General features: G+C 41.0%; 1 protein-coding gene and 1 long non-coding RNA gene across 4 annotated transcripts in view; one reads left to right on the top strand and one right to left on the bottom strand.

The window, feature by feature from the left end:
- Positions 1 to 16215, top strand: part of LOC129170709 (uncharacterized) — a 61831-nt gene extending 45616 nt beyond the window's left edge. The window contains exon 5 of the long non-coding RNA XR_008566662.1: positions 15922 to 16215. This is a non-coding gene — a long non-coding RNA (uncharacterized LOC129170709). The remainder of the gene's footprint in view (positions 1 to 15921) is intronic.
- Positions 598 to 23053, bottom strand: mettl22 (methyltransferase 22, Kin17 lysine). Of its 3 annotated transcripts, none has more exons than XM_054758559.1 (12): positions 22962 to 23053; positions 22316 to 22494; positions 20218 to 20398; positions 19254 to 19396; positions 11613 to 11653; positions 10502 to 10646; positions 10335 to 10406; positions 6216 to 6269; positions 5932 to 6012; positions 2237 to 2339; positions 1718 to 1886; positions 598 to 743 (listed from the first exon to the last, which is right to left on the bottom strand). In XM_054758559.1, the coding sequence occupies exons 2-12, from the start codon at positions 22434 to 22436 to the stop codon at positions 690 to 692; spliced, it is 1164 nt and encodes a 387-aa protein (XP_054614534.1). In that variant the 5' UTR covers positions 22437 to 22494; positions 22962 to 23053; the 3' UTR covers positions 598 to 689. The 3 variants fall into 3 exon arrangements, with proteins under 3 accessions (XP_054614534.1, XP_054614535.1, XP_054614536.1); XM_054758560.1 differs by having other exon boundaries at positions 22331 to 22494; XM_054758561.1 differs by lacking the exon at positions 1718 to 1886 and having other exon boundaries at positions 600 to 743.
- Between the last annotated feature and the right edge of the window lie 456 nt (positions 23054 to 23509).

Here is a 23509-nt window from a genome sequence, read left to right as displayed (position 1 = left end):
ACCAGCTTAAGCTCTTTCCCTACCAGAGAGGTGACATTCCATGTCCCAAGAGCTACTTTCTGTAGCCGAGGATCAGACCGCCAAGGTCACCGTCTTCGGCTGCCACCCAGCTCACTCTGCACCCGACCCCTTTGGCCCCTCCCATGAGTGGTGAGCTCATTGGAGGGAGGACCCATGTCGTCTCTTCGGACTGTGCCCGGCCGGGCCCCATGGACCCGACCTGGTGAGATCTGATTCGCAAATTAAGATGACAGGGTACAGTCAGCGGGCATCAGTCATGTCAACAAGTGTCTACTTGTACAAGTAGGGATGCTTCGATCAGGGTTTTATGCTGCCAATTCCAATACCGAGCAATCGATCGTAATGAAAAAAGTCTGAATCTGTACTAACACAAAAACACTCAAAAGGAGTCACTGCATCACTAGCCATGAACCTCACCACATGTCACTGCGTTTTAATCAAAACTCCGCAAATTGGTGGGGTCGCAAATGCTGAATTGCGAGTGCGCGGGGATCCACTGTAATTTTACATTCATCAACACAGCTCACATATTTACAGTATTTGTATTTTTTCCCAGTTGAACTGTGGTTCAGGTAATTGCCCAGTCGTAGATGCAAATACCCAGCAAAACACCTGAAACTTAGGCATTGAAAAAAGTTATTGGGAGAGGGTAGTGTTGCAGGTGCAGGTCAAGACTTTGCTTGGTCAGCTGGGACTCTCTTGGTAGTCACCTTCCACAGCTCCTGGAATAGCAACAGATCAACAGTCGGAATCAATTTACCGGTAGTCATTATGTCAAAAACATTCTGCAGAAGAGAATGTGTGTGTGCGTTAAGTAATCTTTACAGGAGGTCCTACGACGCAATGCAAGTAGGTTTTTTTAGTGTTGGAACTCATACGTAAATTAACACCGGCTAAGACCAAGCATGCGGCTAATGTTGGTCAGCGTGTCTCCCCTTTCTGAGCATTTTACGATGTGCAGTTTGTCTTCCATGGGAATGGCTTTCCTTTTTATCAACGCACTGCCATTGAAAGAGTCCGCCTTACACTTGGGAGACATGAAGAAGGGGAAACAGTTAGCGCATTCACAGCGCAGAGGTTATGTTTTTGCCTGTGTTTATCTGTTTGTGTTCAAAGTAACTAGAAAAGCTCTGAATGGATTTGGATGGAATTTTCAGGAATTGCAGAAATGGGATATGGAAGAACTGATTACATTTTGGGGGTGATCCGGGTCACTGTCTGGATCCAGGAATTTTTTTAAAGGATTCTTTAACATTGCGAGATAGGACAATTTTCCGCATTTGTGCATAGAACTCCACATAAAATGGTCAGAGCACATGGAAAAAAAAAATACGGGACAAGTTTCTAATCCCAAAAATTTAGGAGTGTTACTTTGGTGTGAATCACAATATGGGGGAACTATGGCGGTTAGCGAAGGTCTGTGCTCTCCAAGTGCTTGTCTAGATTATAACTAATTAAATTTTTGGATTTCATTGTACTTCATATGTTCTATGTTATTTAATTTATAAATTAACTAATATGTAGACTGAGGACCTCCTTCAATTCTGTTGTAGATTTGGATGTATGCATGGCATGACTTTGATGCAAAATGCGAAATTAAGATCCGGTACATTATTAAACTATCCAGCATATGATAAGTAACCAACACATATTGCTTAAGTTTACTTCAAAGTTAAAAGAGGAGAGTGTCTCTTACCAGTTGCTCTATGCGTTCATACCGAAGAAACTGGGGGAAAGTACAAGGAAGCTGTTCTACAGTATAGCTGCACTGTCCGTCCACCAGGTCCTCAAGTTGGGACAGACAGTGTCTGAAATGGTTGTAGGCCTCACAGGACACATCCATTTCTCGGATGGTGAAGTTCAACCTTCATAACACCAGATTACAATTTATCACTTACTTTATGCTTGAATAACAAACAGTGTTTAGTAACCTTGTAGATTGGACACATAATACTGTATGTTTGAAATAATCCTAAATTTTTGCCATGCTTCCTACTGATGGTGGTGGATCATTCAGTATCCTTGGATTTGATGCTGGGGATAATTAGATTTTTTTAGCCACTATAAGTTTCTAGAACTAATAAAGTTAAATTTAATTTGATGCTGATTACTAGTGACTATTTCATCAACATAAGCAAGTGGCGAAAGGGTTTGTGAAAGAATAAAATGCTTCAACTACTGTGTTCTAAAGAAGCAAGGGTTGGCTTTCGCCTACCTTTTCTCCAGAGAGATGAAAATGGTGCAGGCGTGTACGAAGTTACTGCACAGTCTATAGATTGTACGAAACAGGGCATCTGTCAGATCGTCATCGTAGCAAACTGAGGACAGAAAATAATGAATCAGTACATTCTTTGTTCGCCAGTACTGCAATTATATTCAAAAGCTCTAAAGCAGATTAACAAAAAATTTACACAATATACAGTGGACCCTGTTTAAGACGACAACTCGGACTGGTTGACTCATGTGGAGATAAGCGGTTGTTGACATAACCAAAACCAAGCCACTGAATTTTGCCAAAGGCATTTGTGAAAATGGGCAATGATGGATTTTTGAACCACGACGGTGTATTGACATTGTTTTTCTTCCATTTCTGCATATTGTTATCATGATTCTTCTGTGTTCAGTTTTTCCCACACATTCATACAACAACTGTGTGAGTGAGCACTTCTGCTTTGCAGACATAATCCATCCACCACACAGGTGTGGCCTATTGAGTTGCTGATTAGACAGCATGATTATTGCACAGGTGTCTTCTGGGTCACACTGACCACAACAGGAGGGTTTATATTATACCACAGGGGTGTCCAATGTGCAGCTCGGGGGCTATTTGCAGACTGCGGCACAGAATAATCCAACAAGAAAACTCTCACCAAAAACACAAAAAACAATAGCAAAAATTGAAACATCAGCAGTAATTTTCAAGTCAAGTCAAAATATTGAGGGGAGAAAAAAAAAGTTGTAATCCATCCATCCAGTCATTTTGCTCCGCTTATGCGGGTCCGAGTCACGGGGGCAGCAGTCTCAGTCGCGAAGTCCACACTTAACGGTCCTTGTCCACCTCTTCCAATTCCACCGGAAAGACAACAAGGTGTTCCCAGGCCAGTTGTGAGACAAAATCCCTCCAGCGTGCCCTACGTCTGCCCCGGGGCCTTCAACCGGCTGGGCATGCCCGGATTGCCTTGGCTGCGCCTAGAAAGTCTGTCCATGAAAATTATGAACAAAATTGGTGACAGAGGGCAGCCTTGGCGGAGGCCTATGTCCAGGCTTACTGCTGGCAATGCAAACCAGGCTCCTGCTCTTGTTGTACAAGGACCAAATGGCACGTAATAGCACACCACCAATCTCGTACTCCCAGAGCAACCCCCCCACAGCACACCGCGAGGGACACAGTTGAATGCCTTTTCCAAGTCCACAAAGCACATGTAGCACATGGGCAAACTCCCATGTACCACATTGCACCTCCTGTAGCAGAGGCTCGACTAACCGTCGTACCCTTCTCTCCAGCACCCTGGAATAGACTTTTCCAGAGAGGCTGAGGAGTGTGTTCCCCCCTTGTTTGGAACACATCCTCCGGTCACCCTTCTGACATGTCAGCCAAGACAGTCCCTCAACATCCAGAGCCTTGAGGAATTCAGGGCTCCCCGGAGCTTTACCACTGGGAGCGTTTTGACTACACCAGATACCCCAGCCACGGTGATGGAACTGTCCGTCCACGTCCGTGTCCTCAGACTCTGCTGCCTCTATGGAAGGTATGTCAACGTGATTGAGAATGGCCTCACAGTATTCCTTCCACCGTCCGACTATATTATCCTCAGTCGAGGTCAGCAGACCTCCATCCTCACTGTAAACAGTGTGGAGCGGGCACTGCTTCCCCTTTCTGAGTCGTCGGACGGTTTGCCAGAACCTTTTTGAGGCAGACCAAAAGTCGTGTTCCATGGCCTCACCGAACCCACACCCGAGTTTTTGCTTTGGCCGCTGAAGCCGCATGCCGCTTGGCCTGCCGGTACCTGTCAGCTGCTCTAGGACTCCCACAAGCCATCCATGCTCCACAGGACTCCTTCAGCTTGACGGCTGTCCTGACCTCTGGTGTCCACCATCGGATTCGGGGCTTGCCGCCACGACTGGCACAGACCACCTAGCGGCCGCAGCTCCAATCGGCATGGAGGCATGGAATACGAGTCCATTCGGACTCAATATCCTTGTCCTCACCCAGAATGCAGGCGAAGCTGTGCCGGAGGTGAGAGTTGAAGACTCGACAAACTGGAGAATCTGACAGACATTCCCAGCACACCCTCACTACACGTTAGGGTATCTCAGGTCTGTCCGGCATCCTCCCCCGCTATCTAATCCAAGTCATCACCAGGTGGTGATCAGTTGACCGCTCAACCTCTCTTTTCATCCGCGAGTCCAAAACATGCGGATGCACGTCTGATGATACAAAGTCGATCATAGACCTGCGACCGAGGGTGTCCTCGTGCTAAGTGCACTTCTGGACAGCCTTATGTTTGAACATGGTGTTTGTTATGGGGTTTTGTTATGTGGTTCGCACAGAAGTCCAATAATGCACGGGTTCAGATCGGGGAGGCCGTTCCTCCCAATCACGCCCCTCCAGGTAACACTGTCATTGCCCACATGGGTGATGAAGTCTGCCAGTAGAACTACGGAGTCACCAGCTGGGGTGCTCTACAGCACCCCTCTGATGGACCCCAAGAAGGCTGGGTACTCTGAACTGCTGTTGGGCGCGTACGCATCAACGACAGTCAGGTCCCTTTCCCCAACCTGAAGGCATCGGGGATGACCCTCTCGTTCACTGAGATGACTGTAACACGGAGGCACCGAGGCAGGGGGCTATTAATAAGCCCACACCAGCTCGCCGCCTCTCCCTTGCAGCAACTCCAGAGTAGAACAAGGTCCAGCCCCTCTCGAGAAGTTTGGTTCCAGAACCCAAACTGTGGGTCAAGGTGAGTCCGGCTATGTCTAGTCGGAATGTTTCAACCTCTTACACAAGTTCGGGCTCCTTCCCCACCAGAGAAGTGACGTTCCATGTCCCAAGAACCAGATTTGGCCGCCTAAGACCAAGTCACCAAGGCGCCCATCCTCGACTGCCACCCAAAACACATTGCAAAAAAGTCGTAATCTAATGACAAAAACTCATAATTTTATGAAAATAACGTTGTAATATTATGAGGAAAAATAATGTCATTTTATTTTTATTAAAAAGTAGAAAAATAATTTAAAAATGTTAAAGTTGTAATATGAAAAACAAAACAAAGTTGTGATTCTTGGAAAATTAGGCTGAGGAAAAATTGACGTTACAAGAATAAAGTCAAAATATTATGACAAAAATGTTGTATTGTCATGAATAAAAGGAGCAAAAAATAAATAAATAAATAAATAATAATAAAGTTAGAATATTATGAGGAAAAATGTCATTTTCGTAACATAGAGAATATTAAATATAAAGTGTTTTTTTTTGTTTTATGTTTCGTGTAGAAAACGAAACATAATAAACTTGTCATTTTTAGAAAATTAGGTTGGGGAAAGTTCTAATATTATGGGAGTAAAGTCATGATACTATGAGAAGAAAATTTATTGAAGAAGAACGTTGAAATATTTGGATAATTAAAAAGAAACCTGCAAAAATTAGACAAAAAGAGCACAGACCAAAATTCATACCAATGATACACATTTTCACCTATCGCAAAGCTGAAATGCATTTTTTTTCTTGAAATATACTGTATATTTTGAACAAATCCAAATATCAAAGGGGCCCTTGCATCCTTTCATTTTTCAGTATGTGGCCCTTGGTGGAAAAGGTTTGGACACCCGTGTTTTAACAGAATAGAGCAAGTGTGGATGTTTCAACACAGTTAACAGATAACTGTGTTCATTTGTGACTCCCCAACCTACCATCAGCAGCAATGATGAAGCTAGCATTGTCATGTATGTCTGCAACTTCCTCCTCTGTCCACCTAAATTCCACATCGGAATCTATAGTGAGAGGAATGGAATGTTTTTATTTTCAAAGGGCAGAAGAACAGAAAGTAGAGAGTAAAATCTGAACTGACATTAAAATTAACAATATCAATATATACTGTCATTTATTGAGTCTTAGCTCACCGCATGTCAAAAAGCCATATTACATTTTCTTGCACTATACTTAATAATAATACTTAACTTAAAAAGATTCTTACCTGTGCAAAGGTCAGACTTGAGCCAATCCAACTGTTTCACTCTAACTTCACCACCTTGTGGTCAGAAAAAAGTAGCAGTGAGTAAAAAAGTTAATTCATACTTTTCTACAGCTTTTGAAAAAAAAGAAAGTATACACCTGTATGTACAGTAAAGTCAACATTTTCAACACGTAGGATGAAATTCTGGCATTTCTGAAGACAGACATTTAGAATTATCAAATGACCTTTGCTGGGACCAAAAATGAATTAAGTAACTTTTTAAACTTTTATCAGTATTTCCCATACATTCATTTATGTGTGGCAGCCCTCCACTAATACATTTAGACCGCCACAAATGGAATTGGCGCTACCTGTTGTCTAGCAGTGATGTGTTGGTCGAGAACAAATAGTCTCTAAGAGCCGGCTCTTTGAAATAAATGACAAGAGCCGGCTTGCGTTGTTGGGAGCCAATTGCGTTGCCAATACAATACACTCCGCCGCGCTCCAAAGCAGTCACAAAGGGTCAGTGTGGAGTCAGCTCCCACAGCACACTTGGAGCTCACATGGAGGCTCCACGCATCCATGAATTATGCAACCATGGAGGCGCAATGCCTCCGGGGTAGGGCGAGATATAAAATGTAAATGTTTCTTAATCTTCATGAAATTACTACTAATTACACTATAAATGAAACTAGTAGTCCTGTGTTGCCCTTAAGGCATTTTCCTCAATAAATAAGTTCAGGGGTGTAAATAAATAAATATATATATTTCTAAATCTATTTCAAAATTACTAAAATGTCCTTCCGGTTTCCACCAGTGGAAAAGATGCCTTACGAGTGACTGTATGAGACTTTAGAATTTAGATGCCATCCATTGAATTATCACAAGGGAATAATTAAACATATGTTTAATTATATTATATACTGCTCAAAAACATTAGAGGAACACTTGGAAAACACATCAGATCTAAACTGGGGGAAAAATGATCTTGAATATCTTTCCTGATAATAAGTGGGTGATGTATTAGTAACAAAATGATGCCACATAATTTGATAGAAATGAAAATGATCACCCTATAGAGGGGGGAAATCAAAGACACCCCAAAAATGAAAGTGAAAAAATGATGCAGCACACTGGTCCATTTTGCTAAAATATCATTGCAGCAACTCAAAATGATTCTCAGTAGTTTGTGTGGCCCCCACGTGCTTGTACGCATGCCTGGCAACGTCGGGGCATGCTCCTAATGAGACTACGGATGGTGTCCTGGGGGATCTCCTCCCAGATCTGGACCAGGGCATCATCATAGTAAACATTTGGTATCATGTATTTTTTTTTTACATTAGTAATTCATTTTACACAATACACATCATTTGGTTTAAATTAAGACCAAAAAAATGTTAGGAGCCACTTGGGAGCCGAAAGAGTCGGCTCTTTTTTTGTGAGCCGAGTCAAAACAACCGTCTCTAAAAAGACCAGGAATTTCCATCACTATCGTCTAGCAACCTGGAAACAACCCCCTAGTTAACCACTAGATACAGGTGGTAGACTTATAGTACCTTGAATTGTCCACCAGAGGTAGACACGTATTGGTTAGTAGAAAGAAAGTAAATACACATTGTAACCGATAAGAAAACAGTCAGGGAACAGAGGACAGACAGTCTAGCATGCTCAATCTAGTATAACTATCACTTTAAGTACTAAGTAACCTTACAACACAAGTTAGTGACACCTCATGTTCACACACACGCACACACACACACTACATGACATTAGGAACTCTTGCATACACTATTGCAAAAAGCAGAGCAAACAATCAGCAGTATCCAGAAACAACTGGGATATGACAATGCTAGAATGGTTATTGGAGTTCACAGTGACCCAGAGGAAGAGTTACTGGAGTTCATAAGTAATTCAATAAAAGGGCACTGGGGCTCACAGTAACTCAGTGAAAAGGTGATAAAGTTCACAAATGCCTGGTGGTTCCGAGGACACAGAGGGAGAGGTTGAGACACTCCCCCTGAGCTGAACAGTATAAAGGAAGACTGCTTTCAACAATCGTGGCAGGTTCTTCGTATATTCGCTTGTGTTCGGTGGCTCTCTACAACGCTCTGAACTGCTACAAGGATTGGGACTTAAAGGAAAACTGCACTTTTTAAAAATTTTGCCCATAATCCACAATCCTTATGTGAGACATGAACACATTTCTTTCCCTTTTCTGTGCGTTATAAAGAGAGAAAACAAGTTAGCATGAGGGAGCTAACAATGCACGTCCACGGAACACACCTATTTCAACAAAAAAGCCCTCTAAAAAAAAAACTAACAACGTTTTATTTACAGCGGAGTGAAAAAATGTTGGCCCCCTTCCTGATTTCAAATTTTTTTGCATGTCTCACACTTATACTGTATGTTTCAGATCATCAAACAAATTTAAAAATATTAGTCAATGACAACACAACTGAACACAAATGCAGTTTTGAAACTAAACTTTTTATTATTAAAGGAGAAAAAAAAAATCCAAACCTACATGGGGCTGTGTGAAAAAGTCATTGCCCCCTAAACCTAGTAACTGATTGGAACACCCAGCAACAACTGCAGTCAAGCGATTGTGATAACTTATGAGTCTCTTTCAGCTCTCTGGAGGAATTTTGGCCCACTCATCTTTGCAGAATTGTTGTAATTCAGTCACACTGGAGGGTTTTCCAGCGTGAAGCGCCTTTTTAAGGTCATGCCACAGCATCTCAATAGGATTCAGGTCAGGACTTTGGCTAGGCCACTCCAAAGTCTTCATTTTGTTTTTCTTCAGCCATTCAGAGGTGGACTTGCTGGTGTGTTTTGGATCATTGTCCTGCTGCAGACAATGTTCCCTCTAATTTTTCAAGTGTCTGAGCATACAAACAAACGACCTGAGCATTCCTTAGATCTCTGTGAGCGCCATCAGACGTGCACACTTGTAGTGTCACACCTGTCCCAAATCTGAGAACTTGAGGTAGTCCAACTTCCATTCTGTGGTATTTTGTATATGAGGGGGTTCAAAAGGTCAGCAAGGCGTATTTCACAAAGTAGCTTTCGGTTTGGTCCACCTCAGACAAAACACAAAAACTATCTCATCCAATGAATGATCTAAATCTTGCAGGAAACACCTAGTTTATCATTTCATTTTCCATTTATTTTGTTAATTATGTCTACTGTTATTTCCTTACTCCTTACTGTTTTGCAGCAGCCTGTTCTGGTACTATTTCATTCTGGAAATGTACTTGAAAGTGATAACACATTTGCTGCATATGTTTACTTTTGTCTAAAAAAAAAAAAAAACTCAACTGAACGAAACAACTACCTTCTGGTCCCTTTGGTATCATTCGTGCAAACTTGGTGTTACACTTCCTGTATCCTGTAAGTCCAGCCATCAAAATAAAAGCACACCAGTACCACATGCACGGTTAAGCCACTTATTTAGTCCACACTTTTCACTCAGAAAACTGGGTCAGAGCAGCCCTCATTTGAAAAAGAAAAAATCTCATCCCTATTCAGCTTTTGTTCCCACATACTCCGACAGACAGTACACCTTAGAGGACTTTCTGTTTTTTTTCGCTTGGTGCGTGGCTGTGGCATTGGCCGTTTGTCTCGCTATTATATGCGGTTAGCAAGCAGCATTTAGCTCCCCTGCTCCAGTAGCTATACGCTAACCTGCAAAACAGCGGCATGTACTGCAGTAAGTAACGCTTTAGAAATGGCTTTAATCAAAAGTTTCATTTAAAAACTTCATTTTGTGTTCAGTTGTGTTGTAATTTACTAATATTTAAATGTGTTTGATCTGAAACAAAGTATGACAAATGTGCAAAAAAAAAAAAAAAAAAAGAAATCATCAAGGGGGGCAAACACTTTTTCAAACCACTGTGTATGACAAATTTTACCGGTCCGTAGTATTCGCTAAAAAAAAAATCCTACGAAACCCTGGCTCCCATTTTCTACCATTTTGTTTTTGTTTTTCTCTCATTTTTAGACATGCCGCTAGCAGCGATGTTGCATCAAAACATTTACGAATCACTTAAAGTGTACACCAAAAGTGACTTGAGTGTTTCATTAAAGGTTTAAACTACCCCAGTGTATTACAATTCACTCAGTTTTTATCCCATTTCTCACCTGCACGCTCGATCATGTCTTCATTTAAAGTTATATTTTTCTTACACATGCTCAAAAGGTCCTCTCCAACATCTGCAACATATTATTAGAGTATTCAATCAGAAATGTCAATAGCTTTGTTACATCTTTCTAATGTTTTTGTTTTTTATTGCTTGATGACCTTATACCTGTACAGTAGACTCGTTTGGCAATGGTGGCCATGATGATACTGGTTAAACCAGTACCAGCGCCTAGCTCTATAACAGTCGCCGCTTTGAACATGAGTGGCTTGGAGAGGAGGAAGTCAGCCAAGAGGAATGCCCCTCTCCAAACCTGGCAGAAGGGAGACAAACAAAAGACACTTTAATACATGTGGAATATGCCCACAGAAATATTTAGCTAAGTTGTTATGACCTCAGTTAAGTGCTCAGTGTGGAAACAAATCAAGTTTGTTGATACACTACTCACAAAAGGTTAGGCATGTTTGGCGTCTGTGTCAACCTAAAATACACTAGAATCTTTTACAGGTAAACTTTATATAACCTAAAACGTCCAACGGTCCAATGATTTTTACCGTATGCAGTCCACTGTGGAAACAGTTTGGTTGTGAATTGGCACCACAAACCATTCCATAAAAAGTACCTCAACATCAATTCTCGAGTGATGCATGCAATATTAAATACATTATGCTTGAAATTTGTTTACATGAAAATGCTTACCAATGCTGAACAATATGCAAAATGCATGAAACACATGATCATGAGCAAATTACTGTGATTAAAGAAGCAGCCAGTGTTTACGGTATGGACCAAACACCCCACAGAGTTCCAAGACATTCAAACCCGGATCGCTTGACAGTAAAGCAGACGTTCTAACTCAAACTCAAAGAGATTTTAATGTATTATTTAAAACACAATGGCAAAAGGCATATGCACATACTGTACAGTATTTTATTATCATTGGTCCATCATTATCTTTCCATGTTGCCCCCTTGGGATGTTAAAGAGAAAATTGCAGACAGACAAAAGAATCTAATTACATTATTGTAATACTTCTATAATGTGTTAATGTGTGTTAATGGCTGTATTGAGAAGCTGCACTTTGTATTTAGCAAAGCAGAAGGTGTTTATTGAATTTTGCAAAGCAATTGAAGGTTTTAACTCATGTTTTGGACTTTCGTGACTCATCTCTTTCTTTTTCATCTCTTCTTTATTTAATATACAGTTCATATTAAAACATAAAAATACTTCTAATCCCAATCCTGGGCAACAGAGGACGCAAAGACAAAAAGTTACTGACCTGTTTGCCGACATCCTCCAGGGGTGTTGCCATAGTATGCTCTGTAAAAAAAAAAAAAAAAAAAAATTAAATACTGAGACTGTAGGCCTTTATATTTTGCCTTTTTGCTCTATTTTTTTAAACAAAAAAAAGAGCTGCATGTTGCATATAGCCCCCGTGCCACACTTTGCACACCCCTGCTGTACATGTACTGTAGAGGGAGAGAGAGACTGCTCAATGTGTTCAAATCATCAGGCATAACAAGCCGCGGCTCAAAGGCTTTTTTGGAGGTGCACGTCTACGGAGTTCTATTTGTGCCTTAGTGTTGAGATAGCAAAGGCGGATTTTGAGCCATATTAACTTGGAATAATTACTGTTGTGTGCTCAGGCACATCGCTCCCTTTCTCTTTCGCTTGTCGCTCAGCGCTTGTTGTTGCGGGGCGAGGCGAGCACTGGTTCCTCCGGCTGGGTTTTGGGGACGGCTCCTGGCTGGAACTTGCGGGCTGTGTATCTGGTGGGTGGCGCGCTTACGGGCATGTTCACTGGTCAAAATGCATGCCTGGGGGGAGGACACTGATGTGATATTTTTCTAATATTCTCGCCATCGACCGGCAAATTCCCAAAGATCCACTAGTAGCTTGCGATCGATGGGTTGGTGACCCCTGGAGTAGAGCGTGCTTGGTTTTGTATAATGCTATTCTGCAATCTGGATACCATATGTGTTTTCAGTTTAATTAAAACAGTAAATATAGATATCTGATATTGGCATTAAAATGAAATCTTGGTTCATATCTAATTTTTTGAGTGATGACATGCTCAACACAGCAACAAGCTTGCTAGGTCAGTGTATCCATGGAATTATTTAAAGTTTAAAATTTACTGATTGTATTTGTCCACAGTTTCATATTCTGCACTTCACCTTGTTCTTATACGGATGTTTGTGCCACATAGAAATGTGCAGCTTTCCAAACTGTATGATTGCAAGCGATATTTAATTGCATTATTTGTAAATTAGTACAACCAAACTGTTTTACTTGTTGACAGTATGTAAACATGTTATTTTAGTGGACTGTTGTTCATGATTTTTCAGAACAAATGTTTAAAATATAGTACTCTCTCTAACTTACTATTTGTCTTATCTTGCACAAACTGTTTATTTGTGAAATGCATCTTGTGGCATCACAATAAAAAAGGAAAAGCCTCTCTACAGCCGCCCCTCGTTCATTGCGGTTAATTGTTTCTAGAGCCGACCACACAGTGGCCTAGTGGCTAGCATGTTGCCCACACAGTACCACGCCTCACTCAAAGTCAGCTGGGATAGGCTCCAGCATACCCCCGCGAACCTAGTGAGGATAAGTGACATAGAAGATGGACGGACCAAATTAAACCAAATCCAAATATGACCTGAATAATAAAACATTGTAAGTCAACATCAGTACCATGTATAAGTGTAGGGTGTACATGCCTGGAAATGTGTAAACCTAAAGTCAACAAAAACTACCAAACCAAGCCAAAATTGGGAGGAGGACCTGCAGCATGCTCCCAGTCTGGGGAATGAGAAGGAAAAACTGATTAGTTGGCAGCTGGGTCTTAAATCACCTCTGACACCCTAGCCGCCACAGGTGCTGCAGGTCACCGTACCAGCCAGCAGCAGCGCCAAGAAGAACCTACGGGCCGTAACACCTCCCCTCTTAAGACGGTGGTCCAAAAAGATCACTGCAAAATCAACACCCAAGTGGACATTTGCAACAAACAACAAAAAAAATCAAATTCCTCCCAGCAGATTCCAGCAAATACAAATAAGTTAACTTCCAAGGCTGTCACCATACCAACTACCCTCTACCCCAAATGGGCACATTGGGTTATACATTTATACGATTATACATTTCTTAATACAGTCCAAGTTATATGATCGTTTGATTTTACTGTCCATTCATTACGAGGAGCGCATTTTTTCTTTTTATTGTTTTGCCCCCTTTTTGTGACAACAAATCGCAGCTCTTAGAAGACTGCGTCATACCTAGCAACGGGGGCAACCACGCCTCCTCACTAAGATATAATAAATGATCCTGCACAGAGTACCACAAATGGCTGAGGAAGCAGAAATCATCCAAACTAACATCTTCACTGGCACAGCAGCCTTCAACATCTCCGGATCCACCTTGCATTGTCTACTCAAACGAAAAGTCTCAAACCTCCATTTCAATAAAGTGGATGAAGTGAGAGGGGAGCTGTCCAATGCTGAAATTCTCATTTTTGATGACATTTCTATGGTGTTAAAAGATCTTTTTGCCTCTGTGGATGCCAGATTCAAACAGATTAAAGGAACGGATTTTGGTGGAATCTCTCGCTGTCTGAGATTTCTACCAGCTACCTGGTGCGAGACAGTCCCAACCTGTGTGTGTTTACCATCCAACTCGGCTGGACCATTGGCGTGTCATTTTTACATGAAATCATGACTGAAATCATGACACAAAAAGACAATGTTCATTTTGCTGAAGTGCTGAACAAAATCCGTGTGAAAGACACTCTGATGAACTGTCTGAGCTTTGCTTGCTACGGCATACACCCATTCAGACTGGTTTCCAAAGGATATACTGCACATTTGTGCCACGGATAAACTGGCCACAACTCTGAGATGTGGCATCAGCTTCATGACCACATTGTAACTATTGATGCAGATGACTACAAAAAAGATCAAAGAACCAGCAGAATGGCTGCACAAGCCAACCCCGTTCAAGGAAACAAGACTGAGTTACCAGACTCACTACAAGTTGCAATTGGTGCTTGTGTCATGATCACACAAAACATCAACGTTCAAGCAGAACTGTGCAATGGAACGTTTGCAAAATTTGTCAATTTAGTCAACTATGACAATGAAACACATGTGCAGAAACTTGGCCGACAGAAAGAGAAGCTGAGTCTGGAGTGGTGCGGCGACACTTTCCTATTAAGCTTCATTCTGCCTGTACAATCCACAAGCTACAAGGAATGACAGCCAGTCAAACAACCTGGTCATCATCCATCATTACACTGAAGGACTTTGTCATATCAAGGACATCACATGTCACCATAAAATGCATTTTGCTGATGCTTTGTGCTTCACAGAAACACATCTTCAAGGTTCTTTGTCTTCTGCAAGTGTTCCACCGGAAGGTTACACAATGTTTGACAGGAATCGATGTGTTTCTTATTCAAACTGTCCTAACTGGCAAACAAAATTGGTGGAGAAGTGGCTATTTGTGTGAAAAATCACATCCTGGCCCAAGAAAGGGGATGCAGTACACCCAGGGTGTTACTGGTATTAAATGTGTTGTGGTGAGAGTTGAAGCACCTATGAATATATTGATTGCTGCTGTCTATGAGCCTCAAGGATACAACCTGCACAGATTTCTACCAAACCTGCAGTGTTCTCCATTCCCTGGAAGTGTTGAACCAACCATCAGGGGCGTCCCTCCACTCCATATCAAAGTGACAGAGACACAGAAGGTCACAAAAGTGTCAACCTCACGCTTTAAAGGTGGCAAGCTAGTGGCTGTGGTCTGCCAAAGCCACTGCGGTAACCCTGTCTGATGGCTGCCAAGTCCACAAATGAATTTATTTCAACCGCATACCACAGGGAATACAGCGAGTTATTTTATTGAGAGCTATGGTCTTGGCAGGTATCCAAAAAATTAGATCCTGTTAAGGCCAGCAATGGATGTGTTCAGTGCGGTTCAGGTTGCAGTGTTGCCAGCTGTAGAAAACCAAGCAAAGGCCCTTCCCTCCTTCTAATACTGTAGAGATAAAAGCAATATTAAAATTTAGTGAACCGGATACGTTCATCACCACTGAAGGCATCATTATGGATGTAAGTTTTAACATTAATCCAAACTCTTGACATCAAAGCACACTGTCTACTGCTCTATTTATCAGTTTGACCTCAGACACTACACAGAGTCAGCACTGTACAGCACTGACTACACAAATATCCAAGTAAGTACATAACTCAACATTTGCATTCTTTATCTGATTCTTTATTCCAATAAGTTCTTGATACCTCATCACTGTATCATTGTTCTTTATTTTTGATTCTTTGCGCTCTGCTTCCTCTCTGGCCCTTAACATTCAACTCCCGTCATGAGTATTGCAGTACTGTAATCAATTTAACAGTGCCTTTGGTAGATTGCTAAAATTATGAATTTGCTAACTGTACTAGACCAGTTTTGTTTGAATAAACCAAAAAAGTCACCCTATTCTGTTTGACACTGGAGGTCATAGACTTAAGGCGGTCTTAAAATGTTTGGTTTAAACCAGCTGTTCACAAAATGTGTTGCTTTTTGTCTTACAGTTGTGAAGCTCTACCACCACGGTGACGATGACGGGCTTCAGATGTGGTGCGGGCAACTATTGCTGTGGCGGGCCACGTTTACCGTCAGTGAAGACGACATTCGAGTCACACTCCAGTTTGATGGCGATGTTGTGACCAACTTCTCAACTGACACAAACACTTACGTTGAAGACATTTTTCATTTAGCATTTATGTTCTGTCATTCTTTCTGGATCTTTTTTCCCACGTTGACAGGTTTCAATTTGTCATTTTCAAATACTATATAACCTTAACACTGATTACACAAATGAATCTTATCGCGTATCGCTTAACATTCTGCTTGTTCTGCCCCTTGTCAACCGACTCAAACCATCAGATGTTCAGGTCATTCCGGACATGTTGGCCATACAATAGACAACTTATCCGAGTTCCAAATTAGTCATTTGGCACCCTTTCCTGGTGGAAAGCTATACTGGCACATTTCTAACATTCGAAATGTTCAAACGAATCCAACATTCATAAGTTCTACAAAGTAATCCCTTGCCATGTCGCACTTCAAATTTTGCGGCTTCACTCTGTCAAATATATAATAATACCTTATTTTTATAGGGCGCTTTTCAAAAACTCAGACGCTTTACATGGTGAAAGCAAACAAATATAAGTGTACAAAAAAGCAAAATAACAGTAGAAAGTGAGTGTTCAGAACAAATAGTTAAAGCTGCATACAAAAGACAAGATTAAGAGCTTGCAATGTGACGTATTAATATGTACGTTTTAAAGAGTTCCAGTATCTGTTAAAAGCAGCGTGGAACAAGCGTTTTTAAGTTCGTCTTGAAAGTGGTAAGGCCAGCAGTGTCACAGATGTGTGGCGGAAGTGAGTTCCAAAGGGAGGGGGCGGCAACAGAGAAGGCTCTGTCCCCCAAGGTTTGGTGCTTTGTCCTAGGGACAGCCAGGAGTTTGCATCTGAGGAGTGGAGGGCACAGGAAGGGGGTAGGGGTGGAGCAAGTTAGGTAAGGTAAGGTACGGTAAGAACAAGGTAAGAGGGGACCTGGTTGTGCTTTATGGGTGGGTAAGAGAATTTTGAATTGGATAAGGTAAAGGGTAGGGAGCCAGTGGAGGTTCTGAGGGAAAGGGGTGATGTGGTCTCATGAACAGGTACGGGTAAGTACCTGAGCTTTGAAGAGCTTTGAATTTTGTTTGTTAAGGACTTTGGTGGGTGTGCCATAAAGAATGCTATTAGTAGGCAATACGTGATGCGATGAATGCATGAATGAGGGTTTCAGCTGCAGGGGTGAGGAGTGAGTGGAGTTGTCAAAGGAGAGTCGGAAGTCTTTGGCTTTTAGATAAGTCCATTTGAGGAGTGAAATCCTGCCGAGCGAGAATGTCAAACCTGTTATTCAGAGAGATTTTGTGGTGGATCGTGTGGGGGGGCTGCTTGGCTTTCACACTGCAGGGAGCGACCAGGGACCAAGCTGCGGGATCACGTTGAGTTGAGGTAGCGAGGGTTTTTGCCCCATGCATAATCGCTGATGGAGTTTGGAAAAGGGGAATCGGAGGAAGTAAGTGATCCGCCGGGAGCGGTGGCACCGGGTAAAGGGGGTAAGGCACCGTCGGCTCTGGAGGCAAGACTGGACTGGTCAGGGATGCATGAGTCGGGAACCAGTGCTGGGAAGACAATGATGTCCATTTGGAGTGCAGCTTCACTGAGCTTGTAAAGTGTGACGATACGCCGCTCCAACTAGGTGACTTTTTCCAACAAGGACGATGCAGTTAATGCAGCGGGAAGGAGCCAAGGAAGTTGAGCCATGAATATGTAGCATGTAAATTTAACATTCTGAGAAGAAGTCACTGTCCTCTAATGGCCGCCACCTGTAGACTAATTGGGAGGCGATGGTCAAACTGAGGACCGTTGGTTCAGTCCCCCCGTGACCTTTTTCCATCCTTATTACATTTTAACACACTGCTCAAAAAAAAAAAAGGGAACACTAAAATAACATCTAACTGAATGAATGACATATTCTTATTAAATACTTTGTTCTTTACATAGTTGAATGTACTGACAACAAAATCACATAAATATCAATGGAAATCAAATGTATTATTATTATGATGATGACAGTTTGATTTGACAGAAGTGTGATTGACATGGTGATTAAGTGTTTCCTTTTTTTTTTTTTTTTTAGCAGTTTCCGTTTAATAATATAGATATTTATTTTCATTTAACTATTACAACATCAAAATAAGTCAGCTCACTCAAGAAACATGGCTATCAGGACTTTTAAAAAAATCCCACATTAACTGTACTGTAATTCAATATTTTCACTTTTCCTTACTTGTTACATACCAGCTTTAACCATTTTCTCCTGTATGAACTTATATAGACTAACATGTTAAAAGTTTTAGCCATTTTTGTAGCTATATACTTACATACAAACTTAGCGCTATCATGCCAAGTGTTAGCGTGCTAGAATTTCAGCCAGTCTCCTAGTGTCACTTCCACATTCTTAAAATACTTCTAACCATTCCTACATTCATTCGACATTTCAGCACATTTCCACAGCATTTCAGTCCAGCTTCAGCTCTTCAGCTTCCAAACTGCTCCTACATTCATTGTACATTTCAAGATTCATACTTTTCACAGCATTTCAGTTTAGTTTTAAGCTGTTCGGCATTCACACGCAATGTCTACTGCCATCGTTTGATCTAGTTCTGTTATGATTATTGTGCCTGTTGTGAGAATTTAAACCTGCAATAAATGCCTGTTCTGGTGATTACGTCTGGTGCCTGTCTCACCGAACATTTACTGACACCTAGTGGCCAATGTACAATACTCCACTCACAATTAGAATGCTTCTTCGGTTCGGTTGATATTGGTATTGATGTGCTGGGTAATAAGAACGCCGATCAAGTGATTCAAGTGTACCAATCTCCCCCAGGTGTTATTTTGTTGCTCTCACAAAATTAAACACAATCGGTAATGAAATGGGCTACAATCATGATCACTCTAGATTAATTCACAACCAGTGTCACTGTGATTATTCTGATTAAAACTGTTAATCATTTGATAGCGTTAATTTGTTGATTTGTTAATAGTGCAGTCCATCACAGGACCAAGAGAACATCTAAACCGAGACTACATGTGAACTCTTGTAAGTCACTTTCCGACTTGTTTGCCTCTTTATTCTTGACCTCTCAGCACAATATTAAATATGAAGGTATCAACTTCATATTCTATCCACAATCAGTCCTCATTTCTGTGTCTTATACATTTCACTCTTTTCTTTCAGGTTTTACAAAGCTCATCCATATTTGGACCTTTGACCAAAGGCCAACAAAAACAGTTTGGTACTTACCGATGCGTATAACGCCATCAAAGCTGTCATCTGCCTCATCCTCTGCATCTAATTCTTGGAGCAAAGTGGACGTGTTGGATTGTTTGAGAATGACAGGACAGATAATGTCTCGGTGGCAATCCCCTGTAGTATTCTTCCTGGGTCTGAAGAGATGCAAAACAATTTGAATGTATCTCTGGGGGACACAAGTCCTGTATATCGTCCAAGAATGTGATTTAAATGCATGATGAACCACACGATGAAATTATATTTAATTTGTGCGTAATTGCTTCGGAAAGTAATTTCCAAACTTATTTTCAGATGAAAACGCAAATTAAAAATGTTATTTTTACCCTGAAGCCAAACTTAGTAATATACACAATTTACTGCCATATACTGTGGGGAGAGTAAGTAATATATACAGTATAAGTACTATACTGTAGACTATATACCAGGGGTCGGGAACCTTTTTTGCTAAGAGAGCCAAGAAAGCCACATATTTTAAAATGTATTTCCGTGAGAGCCATATACAGCTAACAACAACTGACAATACAACTAAATGTGTGCATTATTAAGCATGTGTAAGCCGCACTGCTTCGCACTGTCCGCGCCGGGGCTCGAACACACGACCTTCGCAATGGGAGACGAGAGCGTTGACCACACGGCCAAAAACCCAGACTGTCGACCGTGTGTTCAGCGCAGCTCTTAAGGCAGAGGGAGTGATGTTTGCCAACGTACGCTTGCACAGCCACACAGGCTGGCATCCATTACACATGACCAACAATTTTAGAGTATCATAAGTCCACCATAAGAGCCACATCTGGCTCCCGAGCCATAGGTTCCCTACCCCTGCTATATACTATTATATAAAATACAGTAATCAAACTGTAAATGTTGCCTTTTGGCCTTTTCCGGATGGAAACGTGTGCTGCGCACACACCTTGAAAGAACAGCCGATATAAAGTGGTCTGGAGCGCTCCCCTACCGACGTGTGATGTCAAAATCTCCATCCTCGTCCAATCCAGATTCAACAGTGCTTTCACCAACTTCTTCTCCGTCCTTTTGTTTCACGACTTGTGTCTCAGTGTCACTGTTTTCCTTTGTTAGAGAATCCTTTTGGTCATGCCTTTCAGTATCAGACAAAATCTCAAATTTGGAGGTGAAAACTGGAGGAACAACAAAAAAAAAAATACAGTACAGTATGTACATTAACGTGACAAAAACGGGTTAAAGACAATATGGGTGAATAACAAATAGCTTCTAACAAAATAACTGGACAAAATATGTTTTTAAATGGATTTAATGCACATTTTGGATTTTGGGACATGTCTTAAGTCCTTCAATTTATTTTGAAATGTAGTTTTAACTTCAACACCCAATATACATTTTCCTCTTATTTATTCTCAGTGAAATCTTTGGCAGGTATACCTTAGAGCGTCTACAATGCCTAACACGTTATTATTTTGGCATTGTGTGTTCCATAGACAGTAACTTAAGAATACTGCACTTAGGTGGAGGTATTTAGTATTTTTACCATCCAACTTTATATTTAACGACAGGGAAGTAATAACAATTTACAAGTAAATGCATTCAATCCAACTGCTATTCACATCACATTTATCAACATTTTGTTTTTACTTTAAACTATTATTTATCATTTTAAATAAACATTCAACCTATCAGTTGTGCTACCTGACAACATGCTAAACGTATGCTGAATAAATCACTGCATTTCATTTTTATTTCAAATGCAAAAGCCTTTTGTTAACCGTGTCTTTACACTAAACACGTATAGATAAGATTTTAAAACATGAACTGCGTAGTAAATGGCAACCCCTTTCTATACTGGAACTGGAAAACTGGAAAAGTGGACTAATTACTCAGTGGATTTAACAAATTCAATTTTAACAAAATATTTGCAAACGTTGAACACTGCAAGACAGCTAATATCACATTTCTGGTGTACAGTAATCCCTCGTTTATCGCACTTAACTGGTTCCATAGCAGCTAGGGAAGCACTAGTTTACACAGTCAATCCGGCCTCAAAACTCGGCAGGGTCAACACACGTTAGCCGTGTGTCAAAAACAGACATTTTAATGGCAGTATAAATTACTGTACTTGCATTTTTTGCCATTCGCTGGTGGTCCCGGATCGTAACTCATGCGAACCTACATAACTGACTAATTAAGTAACTTCTTGATCTGCTAGCAGGTTTGCTGATATTATTAATATTATATATATGTATATCCATCCATCCATTTTCTATACCGCTTCTTCCTCATTAGTGTCGCAGGGGCATGCTGGAGCCTATCCCAGCTGACTTCGGGCGACAGGCGGGGTACACACTGGACTGGCTGCCAGCCAATCGCAGGGCACATATAAACAAACAACCATTCACACTCACATTCATACCTATAGACAATTTAGAGTCGCCAATTAACCTCACTTGCATGTTTTTGGAATGTGGGAGGAAGCCGGAGTACCTGGAGAAAACCCACGCGCACACGGGGAGAACATGCAAACTCCACACAGAGATGCCCAGGGGAGAATGTAATCCAGGTCTTCCCGATCTCCAAGCTGTTACTGTGTTGGCATATTATAAATATTATTATATTATTAATCAATATTTTTAGTACAGTCAAACCTCGATTTTCCAAAGCCACAGTTTTTGTATGATTCGTTTTTCGACAAAAAATTCCACCTGGTTTTTGTACACCGTCTCGGTTATCGGACAAACTTTCTTGTAACAAACTGTTTGCACCGTATCATTCCGCGGAATGGAGTGCCCACTTTCCCTCTATACTTAAATTGTCTACTAATGATGCTGCTGTTACAAACTTAGTCGCTGGTGTAACTCTGGGCCGCTGATGTTGGAACTATAAATACATTCAGTCCACTAAAAATACTCTAAATGTTAACAGTGTCCAGTTTCAATGTAGAATGGCAAACAGGCTTGTGCTTGCCAAAAGTGCAAATCACATGTAAGCAACAAGGTCAATCCTTAAGAATCATTGTATTCCACAGCCAAAAACTAAATATATGCAGTATATTTGCTCATGAGAACACTAACTTAGATACATACTGTATATAAACCTACCAGGCTGTCCAACACTGTTGAGGCGTGTCATGAGGTGACGTGAATTGGGCAGGAGCATGTGAACATCTGACAGCACAGTATTATAATCAAAGGTGATCTGATCCATGGCTGATCAATCATGGTCTTCGAACAGCAGAATCTCCAATACATTTGCTTACATATATCTGAGAAGGTTGAGAGATAATACAGATAGTCAACACTCTTAGGAGCAATACAACTAATAATTACTACTAACTAACTACTTAATAGCAATAGTTTATGGATACGACACACGATCCCACTGGCTTTATTAACATTTTATTTTTGTGTCTGAATTCATTTGCACCTGTCGTCAACCGGAAGAGTGAAAATTGAGACTAGGAACAAGTTTAACCAGTTCGCTAGGTGGTGATTCAGCATTCCAATTGTCACGATAACGCAGTTATGTCATAATCAGTTATGTCAATCATATCTTGTGGTGTCTCGCTTGAAACCAGTGTTGACAATATATCTCCATTAAATTGACGTGCAGTATCCACTATATACATGACACGCTACACCATACATATGCGAAGTTAAAAATAGTTAAATACTCATTCAAATCATGTCTCAAGACTGCAATGTAAAGTTTAAAAACGTCCACAATGCTGACCTCAGCGAAGATCGATGCTGCCGACACACCTCCTACTGTGCTCCAAATGGTTTTATGTGGTGCACTGTCGTAACTGCTCCGGTCTAAACAAATTCATATATTAGTTCCGGTCTCTTCGTTTGTGGAATTTTATGGCGGTTTGCATCGTTTTTGTTGCATTAGCACTTTTTATTTTTATACATCAGGACCAATTTTTTTGTACCCATTTCCCATTCAAATAATATAATATTCAATAATATATATATATTATTTTATAGATTTTATTATTTGGTTTTATGATTTTTACTTTATTCATTAGCTAAATCAAATCCACTTGTGCTGCCCATTTGCGGCCCGCGGATTGTTTTTATTGGCCCACAGCACATTCTAGGACGTGTACATTTGAAATATTCCAATCCAAAGCTACTCATAATATCCTTGATCATAAGGGTTTACTCTAAAAAAAAAACAATACACAACGAGCCAATCAATGGATGGCTCTTTGAAACGAACGTCTCGTCAAGATCCGGATCCCCCTTGTAAGAGCCGTAAATACTGTTAGCTTGGTA

Source organism: Dunckerocampus dactyliophorus, chromosome 18 (assembly GCF_027744805.1).
Source record: "Dunckerocampus dactyliophorus isolate RoL2022-P2 chromosome 18, RoL_Ddac_1.1, whole genome shotgun sequence".
NCBI lineage: Eukaryota > Metazoa > Chordata > Actinopteri > Syngnathiformes > Syngnathidae > Dunckerocampus > Dunckerocampus dactyliophorus.
This window is presented reverse-complemented; position numbering and strand designations above follow the sequence as displayed.

Excerpts from the sequence above, each read along its gene's own strand:
- mettl22 (XM_054758559.1), bottom strand. The coding sequence starts at position 22,436 with ATGGATCAGATCACCTTTGATTATAATACTGTGCTGTCAGATGTTCAC. Across the intron at positions 11,654-19,253 it reads TGATGGCGTTATACGCATCG|AGCATACTATGGCAACACCC; the intron begins GTAAGTACCAAA and ends TTTTTTTTACAG. Across the intron at positions 6,270-10,334 it reads AGACATGATCGAGCGTGCAG|GTGGTGAAGTTAGAGTGAAA; the intron begins GTGAGAAATGGG and ends TCTGACCACAAG.